Below are 26043 nucleotides of genomic sequence, written 5' to 3'. Positions count from 1 at the left end.
AAAGCAGGCATGGTCCGTGCCCTCAGGTGAGCGCCCCAGAACCCTCCCCAGTGGCTGGAACTCTGGAGCCATCCTGGAGGTGTTTTCCCTTTTTACATCCCTGGTGGGGTATCATCAGCCTCCATCTCTTCACCTGGATCTAGGTCCCTGGCGTCTGGCCCAGTTCCTTGCATAGAGTGTATGTGTGCTAACTCACTTAAGTCATGCTCTTTGCGACCGCGTGGACTGTAGCCCGCCAGGCTCCTCTGCCTACAGGATTCTCCAGGAAAGATTACTGGAGTGGGTTGCCATGCCCTCCTCCAGGGCATCTTTCCGACTCAGGTATTGGACTTACGTCTCTTAATTCTCCTACACTGGCAGGCAGGTTCTTTACCACTAGCACCACCTGGGAGACCCTAGCATAGCATAGGCTCACATAAATATGTGATAAATAAGTGAGTAAAAACACCCCCCAGTCCTCTACTCCTCTCTCACTGCCACCACCCAAATTCCAGATTCATCTCCTAATCAGGACACATCAAGCTCCCTCGTCTAGCTTTTCCGCTCACTTCATCCCAACAAAACAGTTCTATCAGGTGGGGTGATCTCTCTAAGATTCAAATTTGATCTCAGAGACTTCCACATCAGGCAATGGTAGACAAGCTTGTTTTAGACTAACCCTCACCCTGAGAGCTACTGGAAAAGCCAAACAGAAACAAATAAATACATCTGTTTGATATCATCCCAGAGCCATGAGGCAAAGAAGGCCTGAGGGGACTTCCCTGGTAGCCCAGTGGCTGAGAATCCGCTGTGCAACGCAGGGGGACACCAGCTGGATCCCTGGTCCGGAAAGATCCCACACGCTCCAGAGCAACTAAGCCTGCGAGCCACAACTGCCGAAGCCTGACGCCCTGGAACCCACGACCCTCAAGAAGACAAGCAGCTGCAGTGAGAAGCCTGGGCAGTAGCTAGGGGAGAGCCCCCGCTCTCCGCAACCAGAAAGCCCACAAGCCCAGCGAAGACCCAGGGTAGGCAAAAATACGAAAATAAAAAAGGAAATAGAGTGGTTTTTTTAAAAAAGAAAGAAAATCACTTGTCTTAGAAAAAAAAAGACGTGAGGACTCAAAATCCTGAAGTGAAGGGAAGCTGGAAGAGATGAACCTGATACATGGCATCATTTTTCCCTTGGAGGTTTTGCTGACTTGAAAGTGAAGTTAAAGGGACGAGAAGCCAGCTGATAGGCAAAATGGGTGAAGGTGTAAACCTCCCGTTATAAGATACATAAGTCCTGCGAATGCAATGGACAGCACGGTGACTATAGTTAACAACATGTAGCATATATTTGAAAACTGCTAAGAGAGTATGTCTTGAAAGTTCTCATCATCAGAAATAGAAAGTTTGTAACTATGTGGTGATGGATGTTAAATGAACTTACTGCGACAGTTATTTCACAACAGACACATACGTCGTATCTTCACCAGGTCCCCCTAGATAGTTACATGCAAAAGCAGGGAAGGAGGGAGGGACGACTCAAAATCATAATCAATGATGACATGTTAAACAAAAAATTCTTTCTGACCCTCAATACCATCATTCTGACCCTCAACGTCATCACCCTGGGTGAGCGCAACTGTGCCCAGACCTGGGCAGGGGAGGGAAGAGACGTCAATTACCGCATCAATCTCGTTGAGAACTTTCCACTGCTCGTAAGGCACCCCCAGGGCCTCGGCCGTCTGGATTGTCCTCTTCATCTGGCTTGTCCAGACCTTTAGGTCCTTGATGTTCTGATCCCTGATGAACTGGGCCAGACTCTTGGCAAACTGAAACACACCAGAAGCAAATTCAGATGGACAGGTTCCGGGCTGCCCTCAAAGAGTCCATGGGGCCCAGCCTCAGAGAAAACCCATGTGGTAAAAAAATAAATTAATAAACAAAACACACGAACCAATTCTCAGTGACACCCACTCCCACAAGGACGGTCCTTGTGCATTCTTCCCAGACCCTGAAAGTAGTTCCAGTTGAGGCTCATCAGGTCCCCTGCCAGTGCTGGCCCCCCCAAACCACGTGCCTAGGCTGGACCATCTTCCCAGCAAGGCTCTGATTTTTTCCCTGGACTGTGGCAGAGGATCACCTGCACTGTGGGCACTCAGCTCACTCCCACAGTGGCATGCCACTCCACGGAAGGCGCTCAGCTGGCGATTGCTATTATGGAAGCCAGAGATCCAGGCATGTGCCTGGTGACCTTCCCTATGTAATGGGAACATTCCAGACTGGACTGCACATTAGCTGGAGTCCCTCACCAACACATGAGCGTGTGCGCGCACGTGCACACACGCACGCACGCACACACACACGAGTGTGAACACTGACCTCCCTGCCCCGGGGGGACAGCCCTGGGTCCCCACCGATCCGGCCCTTGAGGTTGAGCTCGCTCTCCCCATGCCGGCAGAGGTAGATGGAGCGGGGCGTCACGTGGATGTTCATGAGGTAATACACGATGCGGCTCTGGATGTGGTCAGCCACGCGGTTCACGACGTAGCTCTGCCCCACGTCCATGATCTTGATGTAGGACAGATCCCTTTCCAGAGAAGGCAAGGAGAGGTGAGTGAGACCTGGGTCCTCCAGGGTACACCCTGCCCGCTCCAGAGCCTTTCCTCTCTGACCCTGCCAGGCTTGAGACCACAACACGCTGGACCATCAGCTGGTGTGCGAGCGACAGGGGTGCGGTGGGAGCAACATGACACGCGTGACATACAGACAAACCCGGTGAGAGGTGCCCCACACTCAGCATGCTCACGAGAGGTGACAGCCCAAGAGAGGGGTCGGTCCTACCACATCCGGACTTTCCGCGCTGCTCTACGTCCCCGGGGCCCCTCTTGCCTACCTCTGAGCTCTCAGTGCACTGTCTGCAGGGCGAACAGGAGACAGTTTTTTCCATGACTGACCTGATGGTAATAGCTGGCAAACACACCTCCCTTCCAGTCTTCCAGGTCAGCCACCCATGGGCCTGACCTGGCCTTTCCTTCCCCCAGTGAACCCTCCCCCTAGAATCCAGCCCAGGTCATCTGTGTGTGCCCAGTGCCCGTGCCATCCCATGCCAGCCAGCGGGTAGATGAGACAAACAGCACAGGAGGATGGTACTGCGGGCAGCAGCTGATAAGCCCAGCTCCGCCACATTCCCTGCTTTGGACCAGCGCAGCCCTGCAGCGTGGAGAGCAGGGCCACAAGGAACAACGCTGTGCTGGGGAGACCAGCAGCACCGAAACAGTGCCAGCCTCACCGAGAAGATGCATAGCCAGCCCAGGGACTGTCCCGCAGACACCCCAGATACCATCTCTCCAACAGTCACTTGACTTCCTTGGTGTGGAATTAAAGATTCATACACAATTACAAGTGACCCAAGTACAAGTTCATACTCCAGCCTTTTTATTTAATGCTACATAACGTATGGCCAAAGGAAAAGGAGCGACAGAGGATGAGATGGTTGGATGGCATCAGTGACTCAATGGACATGAACTTGAGCAAACTCCGGGAGATAGTGAAGGACAGGGAAGCCTGGTGTGCTGCAGTCCATGGGGTGGCAAAGAGTCAGAAAGGGCTTAGTGACTTAACAACAACAACATAACGTACACTTTCCCATGTCTCTTTGCCACAATTTATAAGGACTGTATAACACTTTATTCAGTTATTAACTTAATTACTTAGGTGTTAATTACTTAAGTGTCATTCGCTTCACCACCACCCCCACTTCTGCTATAAGGAGTTGTTGGCAAACTATGGCCAGTTAGTCAAACTCAGCCTGGTTTTGCAAATTAAATTTTACTGGGACACAGTCATGCCCATTTCTTCACATGTGCCTTTAGTACTAGATGCCAGAGTTAAGAGACTGTATGCCTCCAAAGCCTAAAATATCTACCACCTGAGCCTTTACAGAAAGAGCCTGCCGATGGCTGGCGGCTGCCCCCATTCAGAACTCACTCCTATGAAGCACTGGCCGCTGTCAGCTCCTCGTGGGTAGGACCTGGGCACCCTGTCCCCCTTCTCAAAACACAGACCACCCACCGCAAGAAGAGAAGGTACTATTTGCAAATGCCTCATGGGAAGACCCTCTGTACAGAAAACAGGCTTGATTTTATGATGGCATAGTAGAAAATTCTGACTTTCAGAGCTCCAGATAAAGCAGCTGCAGTTCTATGAGTCACCTCTGGGCCGCAACCTCCACCCCGAGGAGAGAAACAGAAAAGGGCAGGGCATCTCTGCCTACTGGGGTGGGCCCTCAGCCACCACCTCGGGGAGCCACGGGAGGCAGCCAGTGGACCAGACCCAGCCCCCACCACAGCTGAGGACACGGGGCTGCCCCGGCTCACCGGTCCAGGTCCTCGTCCAGCGTCTCATACGAGTTCTCATAGCACTCGATGCGCCTCATGAAGTCCTCTGCAGCCTCGTCGCTATCGCGGTTGATGTAGTCAGGGCTGCCCAGTTTCACTTGCTGCCGGAGCCAGGCACAGAGGACACATCAGCTCCAGAGGCCAGGCAGTGGGGACCAAGGACAGCGCTGGGCAGGGGCTAGGGGAGGAGGCTGGAAGCCAGCCCCAGGGGCTGGTCCCATTAGGAAGAGGCCAGCGGCTCCCTGGGCCAAGCTCCCGCACCAGTGCTAAGAGAGCATTCCTGGGCATCCTGAGATGGCAGTCCCTCGTTTTGGTGGTACAGGGGGAGGTGAGTCCAGAGGGATAAGGGGCCCTGAAGCCCCTCCCCACCTGAACTATCTCCCCAGACACTGATGTTCATTTCTCAGATAAAAAGGGAATATGCGTGAGCGGTCAAATCTCTTTACCCTTCAAAACAGTAACACTCCCTCCTAACCCTCCCCCTCACTCTAGGGGCTGAAGCTCATCTCCTCCCATCCAGGGGAGGAGGAAGGGGAAGGAGAGGGAGGGGAAGAGAGGGGAAGAAGAAGGAATGCACAGCCCTCCAGACGAGTGGTACTCGGGGATCCAGGACCACCCAGCCCAGAGATCTCCTGCCTCCCCACCCTCCACCGCCCCCAACCGAGCTAAGGCTGGCCCAGGCATCAGCCCAACCTGCAGAGGGACCTCACTGGCACAGGCCGTCTCGGGTGTATTCCCGTCCCCTCCAAGGTCAGACGCACCACATCACTCACCACAATGTTGGCAGCTATGACCTCAGGATCCACACAGATGGACTCGACAAAAAAGGTCTGCGGCAAAGACCAGGGCGGGCAGGAGGGAAGGAACCAGAGACTCATTTAAGGCCCTGGGCCTGGCTCCCTGGAGCCCCCTACCCATTGACGGCCATACTGACCAGCCAGGGCCCTGAGGCCCTCCTTCAGGGGAGAGGGCCTGAACAAGGGGCACGGAACCCCCAGCAGGTGCCACCCCATCCAGGACTCGCCCACCAGGAACCGCCCCCTTCCCCAGAAAGAAACCTCCAGGTGGAGAGAAAAGCATTATCGCAAATCTACTCAGGAGCCCACCTGCCTGCACATTATCAGGAGGCCAACAAACGGGCTCCAGGGGCCCTGAAGGTGCCACAGCCCAACCGAGGAGGTAAGCTGGGAGGGCCTCACCTTGTAGCCGTTCTGTTCCCCAAAATTAAAGATGGTGGCTCTCCGTTCTCGGGTGGTATTTGTTGCATCAAAAACCTAGGATCAAATTGGGGTTAACTCAGCCTCTGGCCCTGGAAAAGGTGGGAGGCCACCCGACAGCTGGAGCACAGGGGCTGGGTTTCTGAGACCAGCTGATGCCTGGCCATCCACCTGGCCAGTACCCTTCAGACCTGCAGTGGCTGGGCTGGCCCTCCGGCTCCTTGGCAAGTGCCCCAAGGGAGCTAGAAGGAGCGAGTGCCCGTGCTCACAGCTGGAGAGCAGGCGCTCAGCTCACGTCTAACCAACCAGACTTCCAGTGAAACTAGCTAAACCCGGAGAACGAAGCCCACATTTATTTCTATTCCATCCTGAGGCCCCAGTAAGATGGGAACAGGACAGGAGATGGGCGATGTCAGCATAATTTTTTTCTTTAAGACAGACACTTGGTGAGTGGCTCAGAGAAAAGCAAACACAAGCCCTTAGCAACCAGAGCACACCTGTTTTGCAGACCTAGGATAGTCAGGAACTGGGCACAGGCATCTCGGCAAAAAGAGACATAGAGGAAAGGGGAGGATTGGCTCCACTGGAAGGGCAAGTGGAGCCCCAGGACCCCTCCCTGCCTCCTCCAGGCAGGTTCTGAACTGCCTGGGGCCTGCCCAGCATCCTCACGTGCAGCCCACCCAAGCGGATTTTAGAGCACCATTTTTTTATAAAGGGATATATCATTAGACCAGGGTCACTGAATGCTCCAGCAAAACCTCTAACATGGAAAATGAAGAACTGGGAATTCCTTGGTGGTCTACTGATTAGGACCCCATGCTTCCACTGACAGGGGCACAAATTCCATCCCTGGTCAGGGAAATAAGACCCCACAAGATGTATGGTGCAGGCAAACAAAAAAAAAAAAGAAGACTGAGTCAAACACGATAAAAGGAACTTTAAGGAATGAGGACAGGGCATAGCATAGAAAGAAATGTCAAAAACTTACAATTACTGTCTAAAGAGACGCAAAATGCCATATAGTAAGCACAAAACAAGAGTAGGCTTTGAAAAAACTGGAACACTCAGAAAATAAGGCATTTTAAGTTTGGACATTGTACCAAACTTCAGCCAAACACTTCTCAGATGTTACGGAAGTCTCCCTGAAAGTGGAGCAAGAGACAAAGTGGGAGTAAGGCGGAAAAAAGACAAAGTTAGGGCTTAGGTCTAACACACAGCCACCAGGAGTTCCAGAAAATGCATCTCAGAAAGTGGGAGAGGAGGGAGGTCTTGATGGTGAGACAGTGGTGGGGGTGGCTTAACAAGGTGAAATACATGACAATTTCTCTGACCTGCTGGAGAAGTTTCCTGATGAAAGCCCCCAGCCCAAGGACCCAGCATTGTGGAGACCGCCGTTAGGCACATCACTCTGAAGACCCTAAACGCTTCTCCAGAGAAAGGGCCTGAGAGGCCCCCAGCTACTCTAGGAGAAAAAATCTTTTTTTTTTTTTTTCATCTTAACTTTTTTTGGGGCTGTACTGCACTGCTTAGTTCCCCAACCACGGATTGAACCAGAGTCTTAACCAGAGAGTGAAGAGTCTTAACCACTGGATCACCAGAGAATTCCCTAGGAAATACAACTTTTAAGGAGGATCAACAAATCAGAATGACAGCAGTCTTTGCCACAAAACAAGTCAGTAAACCAAGTAAAAGGAAGACATGGGGTCTAAGAGCCAGGCATTCAACTCGGGAGGGAAGAGAAGGAAATTCCCAGGGTGATAGCTATGCCGCAGACCTAGGGGGCAGCTGATCTAGATGGAGCTGGGGACAGAGCTCCAGGCTGCGTGCCTTCAAGAGGAAGAAGGAAGGAAAAATGGCGATGACGTTTGACAGCAGAGGGTTGGGGTGGGGCCCTTTCCTGAAGACACACTTGCTCAGCTTTGTGCATCTCACTGGAGGGGCCAACACATAGATGGAATTCCCTTACCCAGCATTCAGTTGATTTTGGAATGGCCACCAAATGCTGGGCAGGATGCCCTCCACACCGGGAGAAATCGCAACTTGAGTAACCTGACAGGCCTAACTTGTGGAGTAGCCAACCCTGTGAGTATTCAGAGGGAAGTCCTGCAGGGTCAAACACAACCACAAGCCCAGAGGGAAATTCTTGGCCCCCATCCAGCCTCTGGCTTCCTACTGCAGAGCAGCTTCAGGCTTCCTCCCGAGGGCTGGCACCCAGGATGTCTAGGGCTGCACGTCCCCTGCCTTCCCCTCCAGATGCCTGGTAAGTAAAGGGGTAGAAGTAGGTGGGCTCCCACATGTCACTCCCAGATGCTGCCAGCGTGTTATACTTACCGCCACGTGTCCCCCCTCCTCACTAAGGAACCGCCGAACGTCTCGGAGAGCTGTCAGCGCACACTGCCTTCAGAAAAGAACACATCGTTCAGCCAAGAACCTGCTGGCTGCTGCAGGGCAGTAGGTCAGGGAAACATGCTATGCCAACCAGGAGAGGGGCAGCCCCTGGGCCCCTTCTCTCTTCTCAAGGTTCCTCTTTCCTCGGGAAGATGGCCAGTATTTGGTAACTCTGCTCCTGTAGGTGGAAGGCTATGTGCTCCTGGCCATCAGGAATACTTTTTTTACAGACCAGGGATTAAACCTGGGTCCCGTGCATTGGAAGGTGGATTCTTAGCCACTGGACCACCAGGGAAGTCCAGGAACACTTTTTGAAATATCATGTTTCTGTACTTTCTTCGTTCATCTCATCAGATACAAATCCAGGCTACCATTTTGCCATCTTCAGGACTCCTAAGTGTCCTACATTTCTCCTGATTATCAACATAAGCACTTTGAAAACCAGATACTTCCTTGTGTGTGTGTTGGGCGGGGAAGCTGGCAGTGGGAGAACAGAGACAGTATCGCTGGCCTCCAGCTTAAAAGGCAGGATTAAGCTTCAGGTTCAATTTTCCTTCCTAGGAGGGAATGTGGCCCAAGGAGGCCGCCTGCCGTATCACCAAACAAAGGATGTTGCAGGGATTAAGGCTCAGCCGCTGCAGCCGCCCCAAAAAGTGCACCTTGAGGGGGACTCAGGAAGGAAAAGAACAGAACACTGGACCCAGATAGCTGACATGCATATCAAAAGGATGACTTCAATGAGCCCAGGCTCGTGGCTCTTTCCATTCAAAGAAAAGCTCTAGGTTCCTTAACTTGAGAGGTCTGTGTCCTTTAATTAACAGACTTTCTTGATACTCCTATGTGTCCTGGAACCTTCCTTACTTCTGCGAGCAGTCCCTCAGAGCTATCTGAGAGGCTGTCTTGCACACTCAAGTCCTCAGTTTGTTTGGCTATGCTGTGCAGCCTGTGAGATTTACTTCCCCGACCAGGGACTGAACCTGGGCCCTGGTAGTGAGCGCGCAGAGTCCTAACCACTGGACTGCCAGGGAATTCCCAGGTCCTCAGCGTTGCTCACCGAATAAAACATAACTCTCAAATTTTAAGGTGTGCATTTCTTTCAGTGGACCGAGAACTCCCCAAATGACCCCTTCTGGAGGAGGGCGCTGTGTCTCTGCCTCCTGGACCCCCCACGTCCACAGAGGCTCCGGAAGGTAAAACCCTCACCACGGCTGACCGCTGACTACACTGTGTGTCCTCAGAACACCGCAGCCTTTTTGTTCATTGCTGCAAAGTGGATTGCCACATACAAGGATCTTTCTAACTATCCATTTCTCCTACAAGGTCCAAAGATAGATAAATCACTTTGACCTTTTATCTATGCAGTGGAGCAGAATGTGCCACCCCAAAATAAATCTCTTTGGCAGAAGGATTATTTCAGGCTGATTATTTTTAAGAAACTGCAGACGCAGGAGAAGCTCAGAAAACACGAGTCAGTTATCCTTTTTTTACACGTCTATGAGTCCCTTTGGGGTTCATCTGAAACTATCACAACACTGTATGTTAATTGTCTATATCCCAATACAAAATAAAAAGTTAAAAAGAACAGCTTACTCTTTTTTTCTTTTTCTTTTTAGGGCTTTCATAGTGGCTCAGACGATAAAGAATCTGCCTAAAACACAGGCGACCTAGGTTCAATCCCTGGGTCAGGAAGATCCCTTTTTTAAGAGACATTTACAAATATAAAGGAAACCTCCATCTGTAAGGGTGTCTCCCTTGCCAAACCAGGAGGCGGGAGATGACCTTCTCTCTCTGGAAACTCGTTATCAAAGCTAAAGGCATAGCTTGATTGACTTGTTTAGGCAGCGCCTTGTAGCTTGTAGAACCTTAGTTCCCTGATGGATCAGGGATCGATTTGGCCCCGACGATGGTCCCACAGTGATCCTGTGGTCAGAAGCTTAACCACTGGACCACCAGGGAATTCCCTGAAGGCATAGATTTAAATCTGAGTAACTACCTTACCTTGTTCAGTGAGCTGTTCTGGTAACCTCCCCTGACTCCTCACCCTCAATGTCTTCCCTTCTCTTTAGCCAAAGATGGTTTTTAAGGTGAAGGCTTCCCTGAAGGCATAGATTTAAATCTGCATAAAAACTTTACCCTAATTCACTGGGGCTTTTCTGATAATGTCCTCTGACTCCTTACCCCCCAGCATCTTCTTTTCTCTTTAGCTGAAGATGGTATTTAAGGTGAGGGCTTCTTAGGCCTCTTCCATGTATGCAGGAGATATAGGTGCTATTAAACTTTTTTCTGTCTTGTTAATCTGTGTCATTGTCAATTTAATTACTAGACCAGCCAAAGAACCTAGAAGGCAAGAAGGAAACATTTTTCCTCCCAAACACTGTTACCTATACTTTTTCTGATGTAAGTGTAAAATCAGATCTCCTGTTCGATCTTGGAATTTTGTGTGTAAACTCCGACTGCACCAATACACTGACTGTGCTGAGTGCCCAAGCGTGGCGGCAGAGGCTGAGAGAATGTTGGGGTCACGAGGAAACTGGGGGCAGAACTGAGTCCAGGTCGCTGGAAGGAGCTCTGTTCTCATGCTGCCTTGTGGCCTTTCTGTGTCCTCATATATCCTTCACCCACTAAATTCTGGGACCAGACCCTCCTGCCCACCTGCCTACCAAGCCTCAAATGTATCCTAGTCTAACAAATCATTTCTCTCACTCTGCCCTTCACAGAATTCTTTCTGTGCTGAGACATAAAGAACCGGAGCTCCTTGAAGCCCCTGAGACACATTTCTGCAGTCTCAGCATGGCTAGGGCCATTTCTTGCCACCCACATGCAGAGCCCCCTGTCCGGGCTATGATCTCTGGAGGCTCCTCTTGAGGCTACATCTAGTAGGAGGATCAAGGGGCCCAGGTGAAGATGCAGGGGGGAACAGCCTGGGAGCCCCTGTGGGTGTGAGTGTGGATGGGCACACATGTGCATGGGTGGGTATGTGACGGGTGAGGCATTAGTGAGCACCTGTGAGCATTCCTGAGGGATGCAGTGTGCACGTGCAGAGGGGGTCTCTGTGGTATGATAAATATATCTGGTCTCTGTCCGGGGTTCTTGGCAGAGCTCCTAAAACCCTTGGAACTCCCTAAGTGACAGGAGTGATTTTTGTCATTCACAAGCAGCCTCTTCCAATCACACCTGAGTTGATGCTAATGAAATGATTCAGGGTGGGGCCCCTAGACAGCCTCAGCACGGAGCTGGTCACAGAAAGTGATGAGGAACCTTTAGTCCTAACCACCACCCTCCAGGAAAGGAGGTGGGTGCCGGAGATGAACTGAATGAGGAGAGTCAAAGCACTTCCAGGTTGAAAAGATGAGGTGCTGATAGGGTGTGACGGTGCTGGGCCCCGAGACTAGTTACTGGTGTGTGAAGTGGGGTCAGTTTTGAGGGACTGAGCCCCTAACTTGTGGGAACTGACTGATGCTAATGCTGTTTAGAGAGGGTCAGAATTGAACGGAACTGGTGGACACGTCAGTGTCAGAGAGAACATCCTGGTGTCCCTAAGCCCATGTGTAGTATGTGACTGAAAAGGTAGAATTAAAAAAAAATAGAAAAGGTATAGTTATGATTAAATGTATTCACACGCACATGGGGTATGCCTGTGCACACACCAGTGTGCACGATTATAGGTTTTTATATGTCCAAACATGCACACAGAGGATATGCACGTGCGTGAACACTTATGTACGTTGTACACAAGGTGTGTGCACACACCTTCCTGCATATGTGACTCTGTGCATGTATATGAGTGTGCTTGGCATGTATTTAAGCACATACCGACATGTAGATAAAGAGAAAGCACCTGTACACACACACATGGCTGCGCGTGCCCTCTTCTAGACCTTCCACTGTGCCCAGCGTCAGGCTCGGACCTCCACGCTGTATACTTCCAGGAACCTCAACAATGTGTACAAACCTGTGTCTCTGGGAAATGTAGGCTTCTCTTCCTAGGTTTGCCATTTTTAAAAAGTCTGGTCCTTCTATTTTGCCAAATATCCGTGGGACATCTGGGGCTGGTTAATGGGAAATGGGGCCCTGGTGCAGGGGCCAGACCCAGGCTTTGGAAACACAAGGGAGAGTTCCTAGGAAGAGCCAGAGGGTGTGCCTACAGAGACGCACACGCAAACCTGCCCCCAGCTTCTACTGCTAGGACCTCTGTTCCCACTGGGCGATCTCGGACTAATTCCCTAACCTCTTCTGAGTCTGGGTTTCGCCATGAGAATTAATCCCAATTCCTACTTTCAATAGGCAGTCTGAGCAGAATGCCCAACAAGCTCTGGGAATGCACTAGCTTCCTTATTCTCCCCCATAAACACTTTGGATTCAGACAGGCCTGGCTTTAAATCAAACCCTGAGTGATCCCAGACAATACCACTGCTTCTGACCTCAGCTTCAGGATCTAGGGGAGGGAGGCACCACAACCCACTATAGGGAAGATCAAAGCAGCTAATGAGTGCCCACAGCTTGAGATGGGTATAGAATTTGCACTTGATGCAACCTTTGATCTACGAATTGGGTAATGTGAATTGGGAATGATGGACAGGACAGTTGATAGTGAAACAGGGGCTCAGACCTAATTCTGGGCTCTGTGAAGTTACTTGGTATTTTGTATGAGACCCCCTGAGCCTCGATTTCCTCATCTGTAAAATGGGTGGTGGGAGGGGGGGGCGGCGGGCAATGGGCATCACACACCCAGCACACCATAGGTTCAAGTATCAGTCCCCTCCTTTTTGTCATTATCACCAGAGGCCCCACCCTCGAGTCTTACTCCCAATTTGGCCCCAGAGGCCTGAGTGTCAGGCTCCCCTTCCCTTCTTGGTGCAGCAACTGCCAGGTCCATTGACCCAAGAGCAGAGAACCTGATTGGCCAAGCCCCATGAAGGGTAACTCCTGCCCCCTGGTGGCCAGAGAGGGAGCAGGCAAACCGCAGCAACAGGGGGTGGCTTCTGGCCTAGCATTCCAGTGACCCACTAGAGCTGGGCCCTCTGCTCAAAGCCCTCCCACAGTAGCTGGGCCCAGAGAAAGAGCAGGACGCTTCCTGACCCCTCAGCTGACACCTGCCGAGAAGGGCACAGCACAGCAACTCAGACCACAGCTGGTGCTCAGTTAATCTGCAGAAAGCACTCAGTCCATGGCTGAATGGAGGAGGGGAGTGGGTATCATACACAACGTTGCATCCTGTCACCCAGCAACATCGAGACAACTGCAAGGGAAAGCTGAGGCCTCCTGTCACACACCAAGGAACATGTAGGAAACATCCTCCCTGTATCAGCAGGGGCTTACCCTGGGGCTAGGGAGGAAAGGTCCTGGGTCTGAACTTTCTATCTGTAAAAGAAGGTGTCAGGAAGTGATGCCAGGCCCACTCTGCCCCACCTTTGAGGCTGGAATCTCTGCTTCACTTTGAGCTCCCCTCCCTGCCAGAGCCCACCCTGAGTATAGCCTCTATGCAGACTTGCCCTGGCTAAGACCCTACTACCTCCCTGAAGCTCCCTCCCAGAGATGGCAGGGCAGGCACCAGGGGTCACATATCCTTTCCTTCTGTTCCCAAGCCCATCATATCTCCACCCCCACCACAGCCTGAGATGCCAAGAAACAAGCTCCGTCACAGCCCACGGGGAAGGGCAAGGCCCGGGCTCAGGGAACAGCCTGGTCATCATTAGCAACTGGGCTCCAGGGCCTTCTCCATAAACACGCATAGACACACACTCACTTCCTGATTTTCAGGCCCTCTTCGTTGTCTGGAAGGAAAAACTCAAAAGATTTGTAGGTCTTGACCATGTCCCGGCGATACTGGCCCACGTTGAACTCTGGGGGAAAGGAGAGGCTCCGTTGTCACACAACAGCATCCCTTCTGAACACCCAACCTTGACCCACCCCTTTGGCCCCGCTGCAGTCCAGCCTTCTTGCTCCTCCCCGACAGAGACCCCAAGCCCCGCTTGGGAAGCCGAGGCCAAGTCTCACCCCGAGTGGGCACGCCAATCCAGTTCAGGTAGCGAGTCAGCTTCTTGGAGATGTAGGTCTTGCCCCTGGCAGGCAGCCCCACCATGACAATGAGCGTTGGACAGTTGGTCATGCAAACTGAAAGGCAAGGAACACGGTGTCCCATGAGGCCTGGACCCCTCCCAGGGCACCCCTGCCTCTCTGCCCAGGGTTCCTCTGCCTCAGGGCACAGGACTGGCCTCTGATGTGTCTTTCCAGGCTCCTGGCAGCAGAGAGCTTCCCGAGGACCCCCAGACTCTGGGGTGGGTGCTGGGGTCTCTAACCAAGGCTGGCATGCACCATTCCCCGGGCCTTTCAGATGCTATGGGATCTCACCAGACCTTACCCTGCCCTGCACCACCAGATACAAAGCTGGAGCTGCCACAGGCCTGGCGAAACACCACGGGGGAATTCCCCTAGCAGGCAGGACAGAGCTGATACCCGTCTGTCATCCAGGAACCCGCACCCCCACCCCAAGAGTCATTCAGCATTCCTGCTGGCACAGCATCACTGCTTCCGCATCCCGGGGTGGGGTGGGGGTGGGGGGCGGTGGCTTTCTCATCTGCAAAGCCCAGGAGCTGCTTTTGCAGTGAGTGCTTCCTTCAAGGCACCTGCATGCCCACCCGGTGCGCTCTCTCCCTCAACCCAACCCAGTCTGCTCGCTACAACCCGTCACTCGGCGGGGAGGCAGCCTTGCAGTGTCTGAGTCATCTGGGATCCCAAGGTCTGGCAGAGTTGGGTGCTCAAAACCTGTGGGCAGGGAGGGAGAGGGAGGCACCTCAAAATCCACCAGGGTGAGGGCCACAAGAGGCTGAGACCAGAGACACAGGCCAATACCCACAAGGGTGGTCTGGCCGAGAGCCACCCACCACCATTCCACGTGCCACGCACGAGGCCAGTGGGGCAGAAAGAAGGTGCTGAGGCTGGAGGCAGGGAAGAGTCTGGACCCAGCCCCCCAAGCCCTGGCCACTACGATGGACACCAAGGCGGCAGAAGTGCCAACCTCGCACGACCCAGCTCAGTCTTCAGCATGGTCTTGCCTCCGGAAGCCTCCCTTTCATCGTCCTCAGGGCCTGGGCCAGGTGAAACCACAGCAGACAGACACATGGACAGATGTGGAGACCTGTCACTGCCCCTCCTTTGCCCACACGCTCTGCAAGTGCTGGGCCCCACCCTTCAACTTGTCTCCCCCGCTGGAGCCAGAGTGCAGAGCCCCCACTGGTAGCCCTGCCTGGTGGTCAGAGTCAGGCAGGCCTGAGTTCCTAACTCTAACACTTACTGTCAACTCTGAGCCTCTGAGTGTGTGTGTGTGTGTGTGCGTGCGTGCGTGCGTGCTTAGTCGCTCAGTTGTGTCAGACTCTTTGCGACCCCATGGACTGTAGCCCGCCAGGCTCCTCTGTCCATGGGATTCTCCGGGCAAGAATACTGGAGTGGGTTGCCATGCCCTCCTCCAGGGGATCTTCCCGATCCAGGGATCGAACCCGTGTCTCTGATGTCTCCTGCATTGGCAGGTGAGTTCTTTAACACTAGCAGCACTTGGAAAGCCCGAGCCTCAGTATCGTCATCTGTAAAACGGGATGATAATCCCTCAGCAAGGTCTAGCATTCTCCCCAGGTAAGAGCCGGAACACTTCCAGGAAACCGTGTCCTGTGCCCGGCCTTGGCAGCCTGCCTGGCTAGGGAACAACATGGACCTCAAGACTACCCTTGGGACTGGGGGTGAGAAGGCATCTGTTTGTCTCCAGACAGGCCCTGAAGAGAAGTAAAGAGCCCTGCTTGCCAGCAGGAAGCACTTAGCTGCTCCTATGCAATACCTTTGGGCCAATGGGACCCAAACTGAGTCCCAGGAGTGAGGGGGAGGGGACCCTGCTGACGGTGAGCAAGAGTGAGGAAACTTGCAGAAAAGCCTCAGCATTGGCTAAGGCGAGAGAAAAACAAGTTAGGCAAGGCCCTGCATCCTGAGGGCCAGCCCAGTGCTGCTGGAGCCTGGGCTGTTTGCACAATTCCTACCCGGCTGACTCCCAAGCAACTGGAGGGCAATACCGTCAGCTACTCACTGCGGGTAAGGGGGAACCTGCACCCACCCTGGTCCCTCTGATGACCAAGGAGCCAGGAGGCTGAGACAAGCGTGGTGCTGGCCAGTGACTACCATTTGGTGGTGTCTCCATGGGGGCAGCCTCAAGTCCCTGGAGGGGGTTCCAGAACTGAGTGCTGACCGGCACCTGCTCCCACTGCCTTGGGCTGGGCTGGGGAAGGGAGAGTGCTTTAAATAAAACAAAGCAAACTGGCATTACGGCCCCATTCGGAGGGGGCCGAAAGTCATCTGGCCTACCCCTTCCCATGGCTCCGTGAGGGGCTCTCCCATGACCTCAGGGCTGGGGTTCCGCATCCCCTCTTCACAGATTCCATCTCCCCAGGGACGTCCCTGGCCTCCTCACATAATTTGGCGACAGCGTTCCTCCCCATGTCCCCTGGCCACCTACACAGCCATGGTGGGCAGGCAGGACAGCAGGTCAGGGCTGGGCACAACAGCAGAACCATAAGCTACCCATCACCTCTGTTCCTCAAGATAAGATCCCAAGTAAACACTCAAAAAGAAAAAGCAGAGTACAAGTGTGTTCACAAGAGCTCTGCTTGCAACAGCAGAGCGCCAGGGACGTCCGAGCAGTGCCAGGGACGTCCGAGCAGTGGAGAAAGTGCAAACTGAGGCCTCCACGGAGGGGACACATTTGAACCGAGGGCAGGCGGCCAGGATAGCAGGTGCTTGCTGCTGGAGCTCAGCTCCAGGCCCTCAGGACCTCGACGTTGAGCAGGGCATGTGCGGAAGGAAATCTGAAAATATGCAAGTCAGCTTTTCTCGCAAGTTCCTATAAATTATCTGTAAACGTACTTAAGGCCACCAGCCAGCCCAAGGAGCCAGGAAGCTGAGACAAGCGTGGTGCTCAACAGTGACTAACCCCTGGTGGTGTCTGCAGGGGGCAGCCTCAAGTCCCTGGAGGGGGTTCTAGAACTGAGTCCTGACCTGTATCTGCTTCCACTGCCTTGAGCCAGGCTAGGGAGGGGAGAGTTCTTTAAAACCAAGGAAACTGGCATCAAGGTCCTGTTCGGAGGGAACCAAAAGTCATCTGGCCTTCTGTCCGGGCACACATCAGTTGTGCCCTTACCCAGGAAGTCTTGCACACTTTTGGCTAAGAAAAGCTATCAAATACTGCCCTTTTTGTCGTGTTCCCCGAAGCCCGTCTCCATCTCCTACCCCATCTGCCCCCAGAGCTCCTCCAGGTCAGTGAGCAGAAAGGTAACAGCTTTTAGGCCTTCCATGTAGCTTTGGATTTATGAAAAGGAGGCAGAATTGCTAGCGGAGAGTGGGCAGAGGCAGGGACATCCCCCTGCCAACCAGCCTCCGGTGCCCTGAGGAGCTGGACTAGACCCCAGGGACAACCCACTGCACAGCACATCCTCTTCTCTACAAAGCCCTGTGATGGAGTCAGCTTCCACCGACCCCAACCTCAGGTTCCCACCTGTCCTTGTGGTCCACCAACCTAGTTAGGAGCCCACCAAGCAGAGGGTAAAATGCTGCATGAAACCTAAGATGCCGTCTCCATGCTCATTCACCGCTTACTCCCTCCTTGCTATGAACCCTGGGACCGTAGCCTGGGGCCCAAACCCCCATAACCATCTGCAGGTCTCATCTTTGGCCTCTTGGGTGCCACCGCCTCCTCCAGGAAGGCCTCCTGTGCCGAGTCAGCTCACAGTCCCACACACTGCAACACCCTGAGGCAGTGCCAGGTCGCGAGCCCCTGTGCTCAGGCCAGAGCCACATTTTAGTTGCACACCCAGAGCTGGAGAAATACAGGCCTGCCCCAGGGGCCATGAGACCTGGCAAGTTCCCTCCCACGGGGCCTCAGCTCCTTTGCCACCTGAAAGGTGGTTGGCACGGAGCTGTTCACTGATGCTTCATTCCCTGAGGGTGAGGAATGGAGAAGCAAAGAAAGAAGGGTGGTGACAAGATACTAAAGTAACTGCTATCACTTATCAAGCACTTATCAAGAGGCTCACAGGGCAAGGCTGTTGACTGTCTCAGTCCCAGAGATAAGGAAGCTGAGCCCTGCAGGGTCAGCTCTGTGCCCAAGGTCACCCAGCTGAGCCACGACACAGTCTGAGTGCTCTTGCCTCCAAAGTCCACCTTCTCACTCCTTTCCCTTTATGAAACAGCAGAGGGCACCCACCAACTCAGGGCAACACAGACTGACTCGAAGCACAAGAGAAAGGGGCCTTGGCCCTCCACACCACCAGAAAAGTCTGGAAGGAGGGTTGGCTAGGGTGAAGCCATGGTCCCTTAGGACTGAATGTTGACTGGAAAGCCACGGCCCCAGAGCAAAAGGCAGGATCACAGTTTCAGCACCCCATCAGGACCGACATCAAAATCAGAGCCAGGACCCCCCAGAATGTCTGATCAAAGCCCCAGCCATGGCCACCCCTACCAGGACCAATAACGTACTAAGAGATATATACACTCCTCCTCCAGGTGGTGTCACATCCTGGCCAAGGCCAAGGCCCCCAGGCCAGCCTGAAAGCAAAACAAGCACCAAGCACTCTCTCTTCTGTCTTTCCAAAGCAGAGGTCAGGAGGTAAGGATAGCCCAGCATGTAACACCATCTCCCAACCTCCATTTCCCAATATGTATCAGGACCTGGACTAGATGTTCTCTGAGGACCCTGCCAAGTTGCAAATTCATTACAATGTTTGAGCAACTCCTAAAATAAATCTTTGTTTTTCCTGGTAATAAAGAAAGAAGTTGCAGACTCATTTAAGGACAAGCAGGCAATCAATGAAATGGAATAAACACCTAGGACCCTAGGGAGGGAACGTGAGCCCCTTAACAATTCTATGATTTTCCAGCATATCTTCTAGATGTTTCCACGCTCCAGTTTTACCACTCACCCACAATCCCACCTGGACGCTTGCACACCCACAGACACAAAGACAGGCCCATATAACAAAGTGGTCTCACTGTCTCTCTCCTGAACACATCTGCACTTTCCTGAAATTGCTCCAAAAACTCGTTTTTAGGCCCAGAGATGGGCTTTCCTCCCACCCTGGCGTCTTTGAAAGTTCTAGGCTCAGAGAGACCGAGCGATTCTCCGAGGGCCAACACAGCGGCAGATCCCAGTCTGACCATTTGGCCCACGCTCTCTGGCCAGCGCAGAGAGCAAGACCGAGGCTCCAAGTCCTTCCCTCCCCGGCCTGAGACGGTGGGGACAGAGTGGTGTGCCAAGGGTCCAGAGCCCTTCCCTAGGTGATGGCGGCCAGACGCAGTCCCGCTGAGCCGAGACGCCACACACCTGTACCCGCCTCCTGCTCTGCTACACCTGTCCGAGGCCTCACACCTGTTCCTGCTTCCCGGCCACCAGCCTCACCTGTCTCCGGTTCGCATCTGTGCATATGAGATCAATACCCATCCCCGTGCACTGCCTTCCCCGCTTCCCCGCGGACCCCGCCTCACCACCGCGCTGGCAGGCGTGCAGAGCGGGCCGTCCATTGCTGTACGGCATCCAGATCTTCTTCAGGGGGTTCTGGGTCAGTTCCCGCGGGGACGCCATCCTGGGGCTTGGATGAGTCCGACTGCGCTGCTGCCAACCCAGCAGCCTGGCCACCTCGGGCCACTCGAGGCCCCGCCCCTCAGCCCCGCCCCTCCCAGAGCCGCGTAGACGCTGGTCCCATTCCCCGCAGGCTCCGCCCCAGGTCGAGTAGGCTCCACCCCAACCGAGGAGGGCCTGGCGTCCGACCACGCATGCCCAGCTCGCCCGAGAGCCCGTTTGGGACCAAGCGGGCCCGCCCTACGTGCCAGGATGGAGGACGCGCATGCCCAGCTCCCCACAGGTTCCGGGCTCGGATGGTACAGGCCCCGCCCTGGATGCCCGAGCCCAGCACACCCGACGCTGATCTGCATACGCCTCACCCACAGCCTGGCCCTGGGCTCCCCAGCGTGCCCCCAGGACACGCGGTTCCCGTTCTGCGCGACCTCAGGACCCTCAGAAGAAGGGGTTTGCATGGGTTGGGGCAGGTCTGCGTGACCCCCAGAACTTGGTCAGGAACAACCTGGAGGCACCTGCGTGACTGGTCACCGGCCCACTGGCACGGTTGTCAACTCTCCCGCTGGCCTTGCATCCCGACCCTCCGAGTCCCGGGACTCTCCACTGCACACAGGAACAACCTGCTCAACCACGCTGAAAAAGCCCATTTATCTCATGGACAGGGACACAGAACAAATCTCAAAACTGACCGTTTCCCTCTTTGCCCTAGCTGCTGGGGAGCTCGGGTTAAACCCCAGCCCACCTGGAGCAGGTGAGTAGGACCAAGCTCCCAGGGGACTCATCCAACTCTGACAGTATCTTCCTTTTCCTTCCAGGACTTCATTTTTACCAACTAAATTTTACATCATTAAGTTTACACACTTGTTCTTTAATGAGCCTCTGCCTCTTCATCAGGAAAACAGAATATGTACTGTCATCGAGGACAAGATTCTGGTATGGATTAAATGTGTCCATGTCTGAGAAATCCGTTCTGAAGTCCAGTAATGCTGTCATTTATTATGTTATTTATCTCCCTCCTCTCTCTAAATATGCAGTGGAGGCAAGAGGCAGAGGAGAGACCCGTGGTTCAGGAACACACCTGGCTCCTTCTCTCCAGTCCTAACTCCTGTCTCCTCAGCCCAGCCTCTTAAGCTTTGTACACTTTCTGCCAAGGCCTTAGCTGACACAGCTCCAGTCTGGGTCACACTGCCCTCTAGCGATGTCCTCCACCACATCCCCTGGCAGGACCACTGCATCCCCAAGGCCTCTCTACCGAACCTGTGCCCGGCTGGGACTCAGGGGCTGGGGCATGGAGCAAAGGCTCCACCCAGTGCGCCACAGGGGCAGCGTGGCTTCCTCTGCCCAACTTGCCACACTCCTGCCTTGAGTCAGTCCTCCAAGTCCCAGCCCAGCCCTTCAAAGCCTGGCAAGGACCTTTCAGATGACTGATGCAGATGTCTCACTCATGTCCCAGGAAGGGAAGGTTAAGGAGGTCCACGTGCTAGAAGCCCACACAGACCTTCCCTGGAAGCAGCTCAAGCTGCCTCCCCAGGGAAGTCCCTGCCTCAGACCTACTCAACCACTTCCACTCTTTTTCAGCCTCCCTCTTCAGTGTCCACCGGCCACCTCCCTCCCCGCTCATGCCCAGCAGCCGGCACACCCACGGGCAGGTCCCGATGAGTGGCATGCCCCTGGTGACCTCCCACCCACTTCCTCCTTCTCCAAAGCCACTCATGCTGTTCCTGACACAGCCCTCCTGTTTGTCTCCTGGCCACTACCAAGGCCATTCTGGGGCCATGCTAGCCTCAGAGACCTTGTCACCACACACCCCCACCCTATCCAGCCCCCAGCACTCATTGCAGAGTCTACCTCCTCTAACGTCCACAGACATCCCGTACCTTCTCAGACCTGCCATTCTCCTCCCTAGCCCTCTTGGGAGTGTTAGTCAAAGCCTGGGGATCGGGGACAGCCAGAGTCGGGCAGGAGGCCAGAACCAGGTCTGGGAAGCCAACTCCATGTCCAGAAGTCTGAGTTCAGCTTGCCAGGGAAGCAGTGACTCTGTACCTCCCACTCTTCCCCAAACAGTCCGACTCTGGGTTGACTCAGACACTCCCTCCCAAGTCCCCATACCCAGGGCGAGGCCACATGTCAACAGCAGAAGGAGCCTGGAGCCCCTCCCCACGGCCAGGGTCAGCATCTGCTCTGAGGATATTCCCCATCTCCCCTGCTGTGGCTCCACCTCTCAGACAGGAAGCTGAGGACGGGAGAAGGGCCCAGAGTCACAGAGTTGCCTGCCCGCCGTGCAGGATGGACTCAGCTCAACTGCCAGCCCTCGCGAACCGCACTACACCCACACACCCGACCTCCATGCCTGCGCTCTTGCACGTTCCCTGCGCTGAAATGCTCTCCTGGCTTTCCGCTCCTTCAGCATCAGCAGGTGTCCAATAGAATAACTGGCCCCTGTGGCTTGCCCTCCTTGGGGCCATTCAAGAGTGAGCCAGCTCTCCTGGCCCAGGGGTGGGAGGTGTGCTGGGATGTTGTGTATGAACACAGCCTGCTCAGCCTCCGCACCCCCCCCCCCGCCCCCGTTCCGCCCGTGACCCTGCCTGGCTTGTGCCGGAGGGCTCCTGTGGTGCCCTGTGCACTGACCACTGGACCTCCTCCCAGTGTCCCACCCTCCAAGCTGCAGGAAGTCCTCAAACTCTTCCCAGTCCCCATATCCGCTGGGCAGTCCTGGCCCAACCACCATGCCACCCTTTGCAGCAGAAAGGCCCAGGGACCTCAGTGCATCCCACACGGACCCACACACCAGTCCGCAAACGTATGGTGCGCACATAGTCATGCGTGCACACACACTACCGAGCCCTGTGCCCAGGCCGGTGGCAGTGAGGCCTGCTGTTCTCCTCTGCCTCCCTCCCCCTTTATTCCCTCCTCCTCTCCTCTCTGCGGCCACTGGGAGGTTGGGGAGTTCCCAGGAGTCCCAGTGGCTCTGGCCATTTCTAGCCAAGGATCATCTCGTGTCTCCCTGGGAGCCAAGCTCACACAGGGTGTGAGGTTCCAACTCGCGAGTGGAGAGCCATGTGACCAAGCAGCCCTGGTCTGCACTTGCTGATTCCCGCCTGGCACAGGGCACATGGTAGGTGCTCAGAGTGCCTCAGGACCAGCCGGGACACACAGTCCGAGGTGCTCAGAGAGGTTCGCGATAGGGACAGAGCACACAGTAGGCGCTTAGAGCAGCTCAGGACCCACACAAGGCACATAGTAGTTGCCCTAGAAATGGTGGTTTAAGGGCTAAAATCACATCGTATGAAGAGCTTCCCAAATGAGCCTCTGAACTTTCCCAAGCTGGTATGACCCCTGAGGGGGGACCTGGACAAGTATGACCCCTTGGAGGCCAGCAAAGGGCAGAGCTGGAGGCCCTGGGGCAGCTCCAGAGGGTTGTCCCTCCCCCTGGGCTGGAGGAAGCAGCTATTTATAGTTCCCCCCTTGGCCCAGCTCCCTCTCCCCGGTGAGGCGCCAGTGCCCACCCCCTCCCTGCCACTGACAGACCGATGCCCCCTCAGAGCACCCCTAATCCCAGAGAGACCCCCAAAGCTCTCACACCCCCGTCTAACACCACCTCCACTTCGCCCATGTCTTTTCCCAGTCCGCCCACCCTCTCCACCCTGCCCGGCGCCTACCCCGTCTGCTGCTCCCTGACCCGGGTTCCGTCGGGGAGCTGCCTCCTTCCATACCTCTGTTCATCCTGCTCCCGAACTGGCCCGGGCCGCCGCCCCCTGCGGCCGGGATTGGGGTGGCCCCGCCCTCCAGGCTCCGGAGAGCACCGCCCCCCCATGGCTCCGCCTCTCCGCCCCGCCTTGGACCCGCCCCCCAGGGCTGGGGACAACTATGAGATCTTGGTCAGTGGCCCCCCAACCCCGCCCCCAGCCCCCAAACCCCAGCGGCCACACTTCCGACAGTGCTAACTTTCTCTCCAGCTAGGACCCAGTGTCTGCCCTCGTCTCCAGCCCGAGTCGTCTACACTACCCACAGTTCCTGCCCCGTCTGCTGGCAAGCCTGGCCACACACTCCAGAAGGCTTGGTCTCATCTCCAAACCCGCCATGGAGATTGGGTTGGGAGATTAGGTCAAACCTGCAGCCTTCCACACAGGACCGGTCAGTGAAATCCGGGCGGGGGAAGGGGGTTAGAGGAGCAGCTCTGACTCCGCCCTCCTGTGTGTCACTGCCTGGGGGCACATGACTGTGTGATTCTTGTCTAGCTCACTCTCCAGTCGCTATGTTTATTGAGGGTTTTTTTTTGCAGGCGGGAACCTTCATGTACGTTATTACATCACTCAGTGCTCACAAGAAGCGTGGCGGCATCACTCGGCTTTACGGAGGAGAAAAGAGAAAACCGAGGCTTGGAAAACTGAGGCTCAGGACTGTTCAATGAAGGAGGGGCCAGAGCCCCCTCAGCCTGCGCTCCCTTCTCCCCTGAGCCATGTGTGTGCAAGGGCAGAGCCTGGGTACGCAGAGGTGTGGGTAAGACAGCACCTGGGTGTGTGCTGAGCATGCTTCATGCAGATTTGGGGGACAGGCTCCCATTCTCCACAGCCCCCTCACAGGCCCACACCTTGTTCACACACACAAACAGCTGTCAGATACACGGAGACTCGGCCACCCATGCGTATAAACCACACCCCCCCCAACACACACACACAAGGCAAGGCTGCCACAGCCACAGACTTCCCACGTATGAGCGTCCGTCTATTCCTGGAGATGCCCCCATCCGTTTGGAGTGGGTGCTGCCTGGGAACCTCCGCCAGCACCTGTCTGGTGACACGTGGGGGCAGGGCAGACCTCTAGGTCTGGCCTTAGATGGGCGGTTCTCTCCAATGCAGCCATGGTGTCCTGTGTTGAGGTTCCTGTAAGTGGCATTATGGAGCCCCTGTATGATGGTGTCCGGAGGCTCTTGACTGTGGGACCCAGACATGACCAGACTCCATGTGGCAGGGATCATCCATGGTAGTGTCCAAGCTCTCCAGACATATACCGTAAGTCCCGGGGGGCTCCTACTAGGAGTGGCTAGAGTCCATTGGCAACCTGGCGTGGCAACGTGCGTGCTGTCCGCCCACACTGTGACTCTGTGAGGCACTTTGATATGACTGACTCCATGTGGCGGGATCCAGATGCGCCGCGGCCCTGCCGATCTCCCCCATGCAGGGTGGCTCCATCCCTGTGACCGCCTCCCTCAGGCTCAGCGGCGGCCGACCTGGGCCAGGATGCGGGCATTTGCAGCAGCCTGCTCCCTCACAGCCCTGGCCCGGGCCTGCTCCAGTAAGATCTGCAGGAGGCCAAGGGGGACGTCCAGAGAGAGGGCGATGCGGGCGCCAAGGTGGGGGTCAGGGCTGGCGCGGCCCGAAGCAGTGGAGGGTGCCATGGTGCTGGCTGAGGGGCTCTCCGAGGTCACGGGGCAGGCAGTGGCCTGGGGAAAGTTCTGAGGGAGGAGCTGGAAGCCTGGGGTGGGGGTTGCTGGGACAAGCAGGGTCCTGCCCAATGTCAGGACCATCAGCGTGAGCAGAGCCCACCTGGTCATCGTGTAGTCAGGCTGTAAGGAGAAAACAGGTTCAAGGCAGGGGCTCTGGTTGGCTGTGGCCGATGGATAGAGACAGATGGGGAAAGCAGAGAGAGAGCAGCCAGGCCAGGGTCAGAGGGACAGAAGCAGAGGTGAAGGGACAAGGAGAGAGCCAGAGCAACACAGAAAACTGAGACGGAACCAGGCAGAGAAGGGGTCGGCAGGACGGAAAGAGTGAGAAAGAGAATGAGACAGAGATGGACAAAGAGATGGAGTGACCCAGAGACAGAAAGCCACAGGTATATCTGGATATGGATGTATTTGAGAGAGAGAGAGGGGTGCGGGGGGAAGAATAAGAACAAGAAAGGGCAGGGAGAGGGAGAAAGAGATGGAGATGTATCAGAGGGGGATGGAGCAAAACAGAGGGAGAAAAAGAGACAGTGTGATGGAAATAAGGATGCAAAGAGAGACACAGAGGGACCCAAGGGGAGCCTGAGGTTTGCGCGAGAAAGCATGTCGCAGATCCAGGGCACAGAAAGGCAGGCAGGAATGCGGGCCCTTGAGGCAAGGAAGCAATCAGAAGTCCCAGGGCGTCTCAGACTCGAGACCTCTACTGACCCAAACCCCAGATCCACTCTACCCCAACAGTCCTATCCATCCCCCGACCCCAGGCTCACCAGTAGCAGCCTCCTCTGGGGTGAGCTGTGCCAGGCAGTGCTCCCTTGCACTGGTCTGCTCCTCCACCCGCTTCAGGGCCCATTTATCTGGCTTGAGGCCGCCCCCCACCCATGATTCATCCTCTCCTGGGGGGCAGTGAAGGCAAACCCTTAGCCCCTACCCTGTCTTCTTTCTAGGGACAAGTTGGGGACTGAGGGTTACAGGACAGTGACAGGCTGGACAGAGGGACTCTGTACCCACTTGGGATAGCAC

At 55.0% G+C, this 26043-nt stretch overlaps 2 protein-coding genes across 6 annotated transcripts in view; both read right to left on the bottom strand.

Moving 5' to 3' along the window:
* PFKFB4 (6-phosphofructo-2-kinase/fructose-2,6-biphosphatase 4) overlaps window positions 1-23741 on the bottom strand; it is a 40146-nt gene extending 16405 nt beyond the window's left edge. For 2 of the 5 annotated variants that reach the window (XM_060402556.1, XM_004018485.6), the window contains exons 1-9: window positions 19490-19610; window positions 13970-14086; window positions 13719-13815; window positions 7916-7982; window positions 5567-5641; window positions 5141-5197; window positions 4347-4468; window positions 2350-2557; window positions 1653-1799 (exon numbers count right to left, since the gene is read on the bottom strand). In XM_060402556.1, coding sequence (XP_060258539.1) covers window positions 1653-1799; window positions 2350-2557; window positions 4347-4468; window positions 5141-5197; window positions 5567-5641; window positions 7916-7982; window positions 13719-13815; window positions 13970-14086; window positions 19490-19586 — 987 coding nt within the window. In that variant the 5' untranslated portion in view covers window positions 19587-19610. Of the gene's footprint in view, window positions 1-1652; window positions 1800-2349; window positions 2558-4346; window positions 4469-5140; window positions 5198-5566; window positions 5642-7915; window positions 7983-13718; window positions 13816-13969; window positions 14087-19489; window positions 19611-23239; window positions 23368-23691 lie in introns of those variants that run through there. The other 3 variants (XM_060402557.1, XM_027957675.3, XM_027957674.3) reach the window with 3 other exon arrangements.
* Window positions 23742-23823: 82 nt separating this feature from the next.
* On the bottom strand, window positions 23824-26042 carry UCN2 (urocortin 2). The gene has a single exon (XM_027957966.3). The coding sequence runs from the start codon at window positions 25132-25134 to the stop codon at window positions 24796-24798; it is 339 nt and encodes a 112-aa protein (XP_027813767.2). The 5' UTR covers window positions 25135-26042; the 3' UTR covers window positions 23824-24795.
* Window position 26043: the final 1 nt, after the last annotated feature.

The sequence above is a fragment of the Ovis aries genome, chromosome 19 (genome assembly GCF_016772045.2).
Source record: "Ovis aries strain OAR_USU_Benz2616 breed Rambouillet chromosome 19, ARS-UI_Ramb_v3.0, whole genome shotgun sequence".
Classification (NCBI taxonomy): domain Eukaryota; kingdom Metazoa; phylum Chordata; class Mammalia; order Artiodactyla; family Bovidae; genus Ovis; species Ovis aries.
Note: the sequence above shows the minus strand (reverse complement) of the source record. Positions and strands in the feature narration are given on the sequence as shown.

Coding starts and splice junctions, on each gene's coding strand:
- UCN2 (XM_027957966.3), bottom strand. CDS start 25,134: ATGACCAGGTGGGCTCTGCTCACGCTGATGGTCCTGACATTGGGCAGG.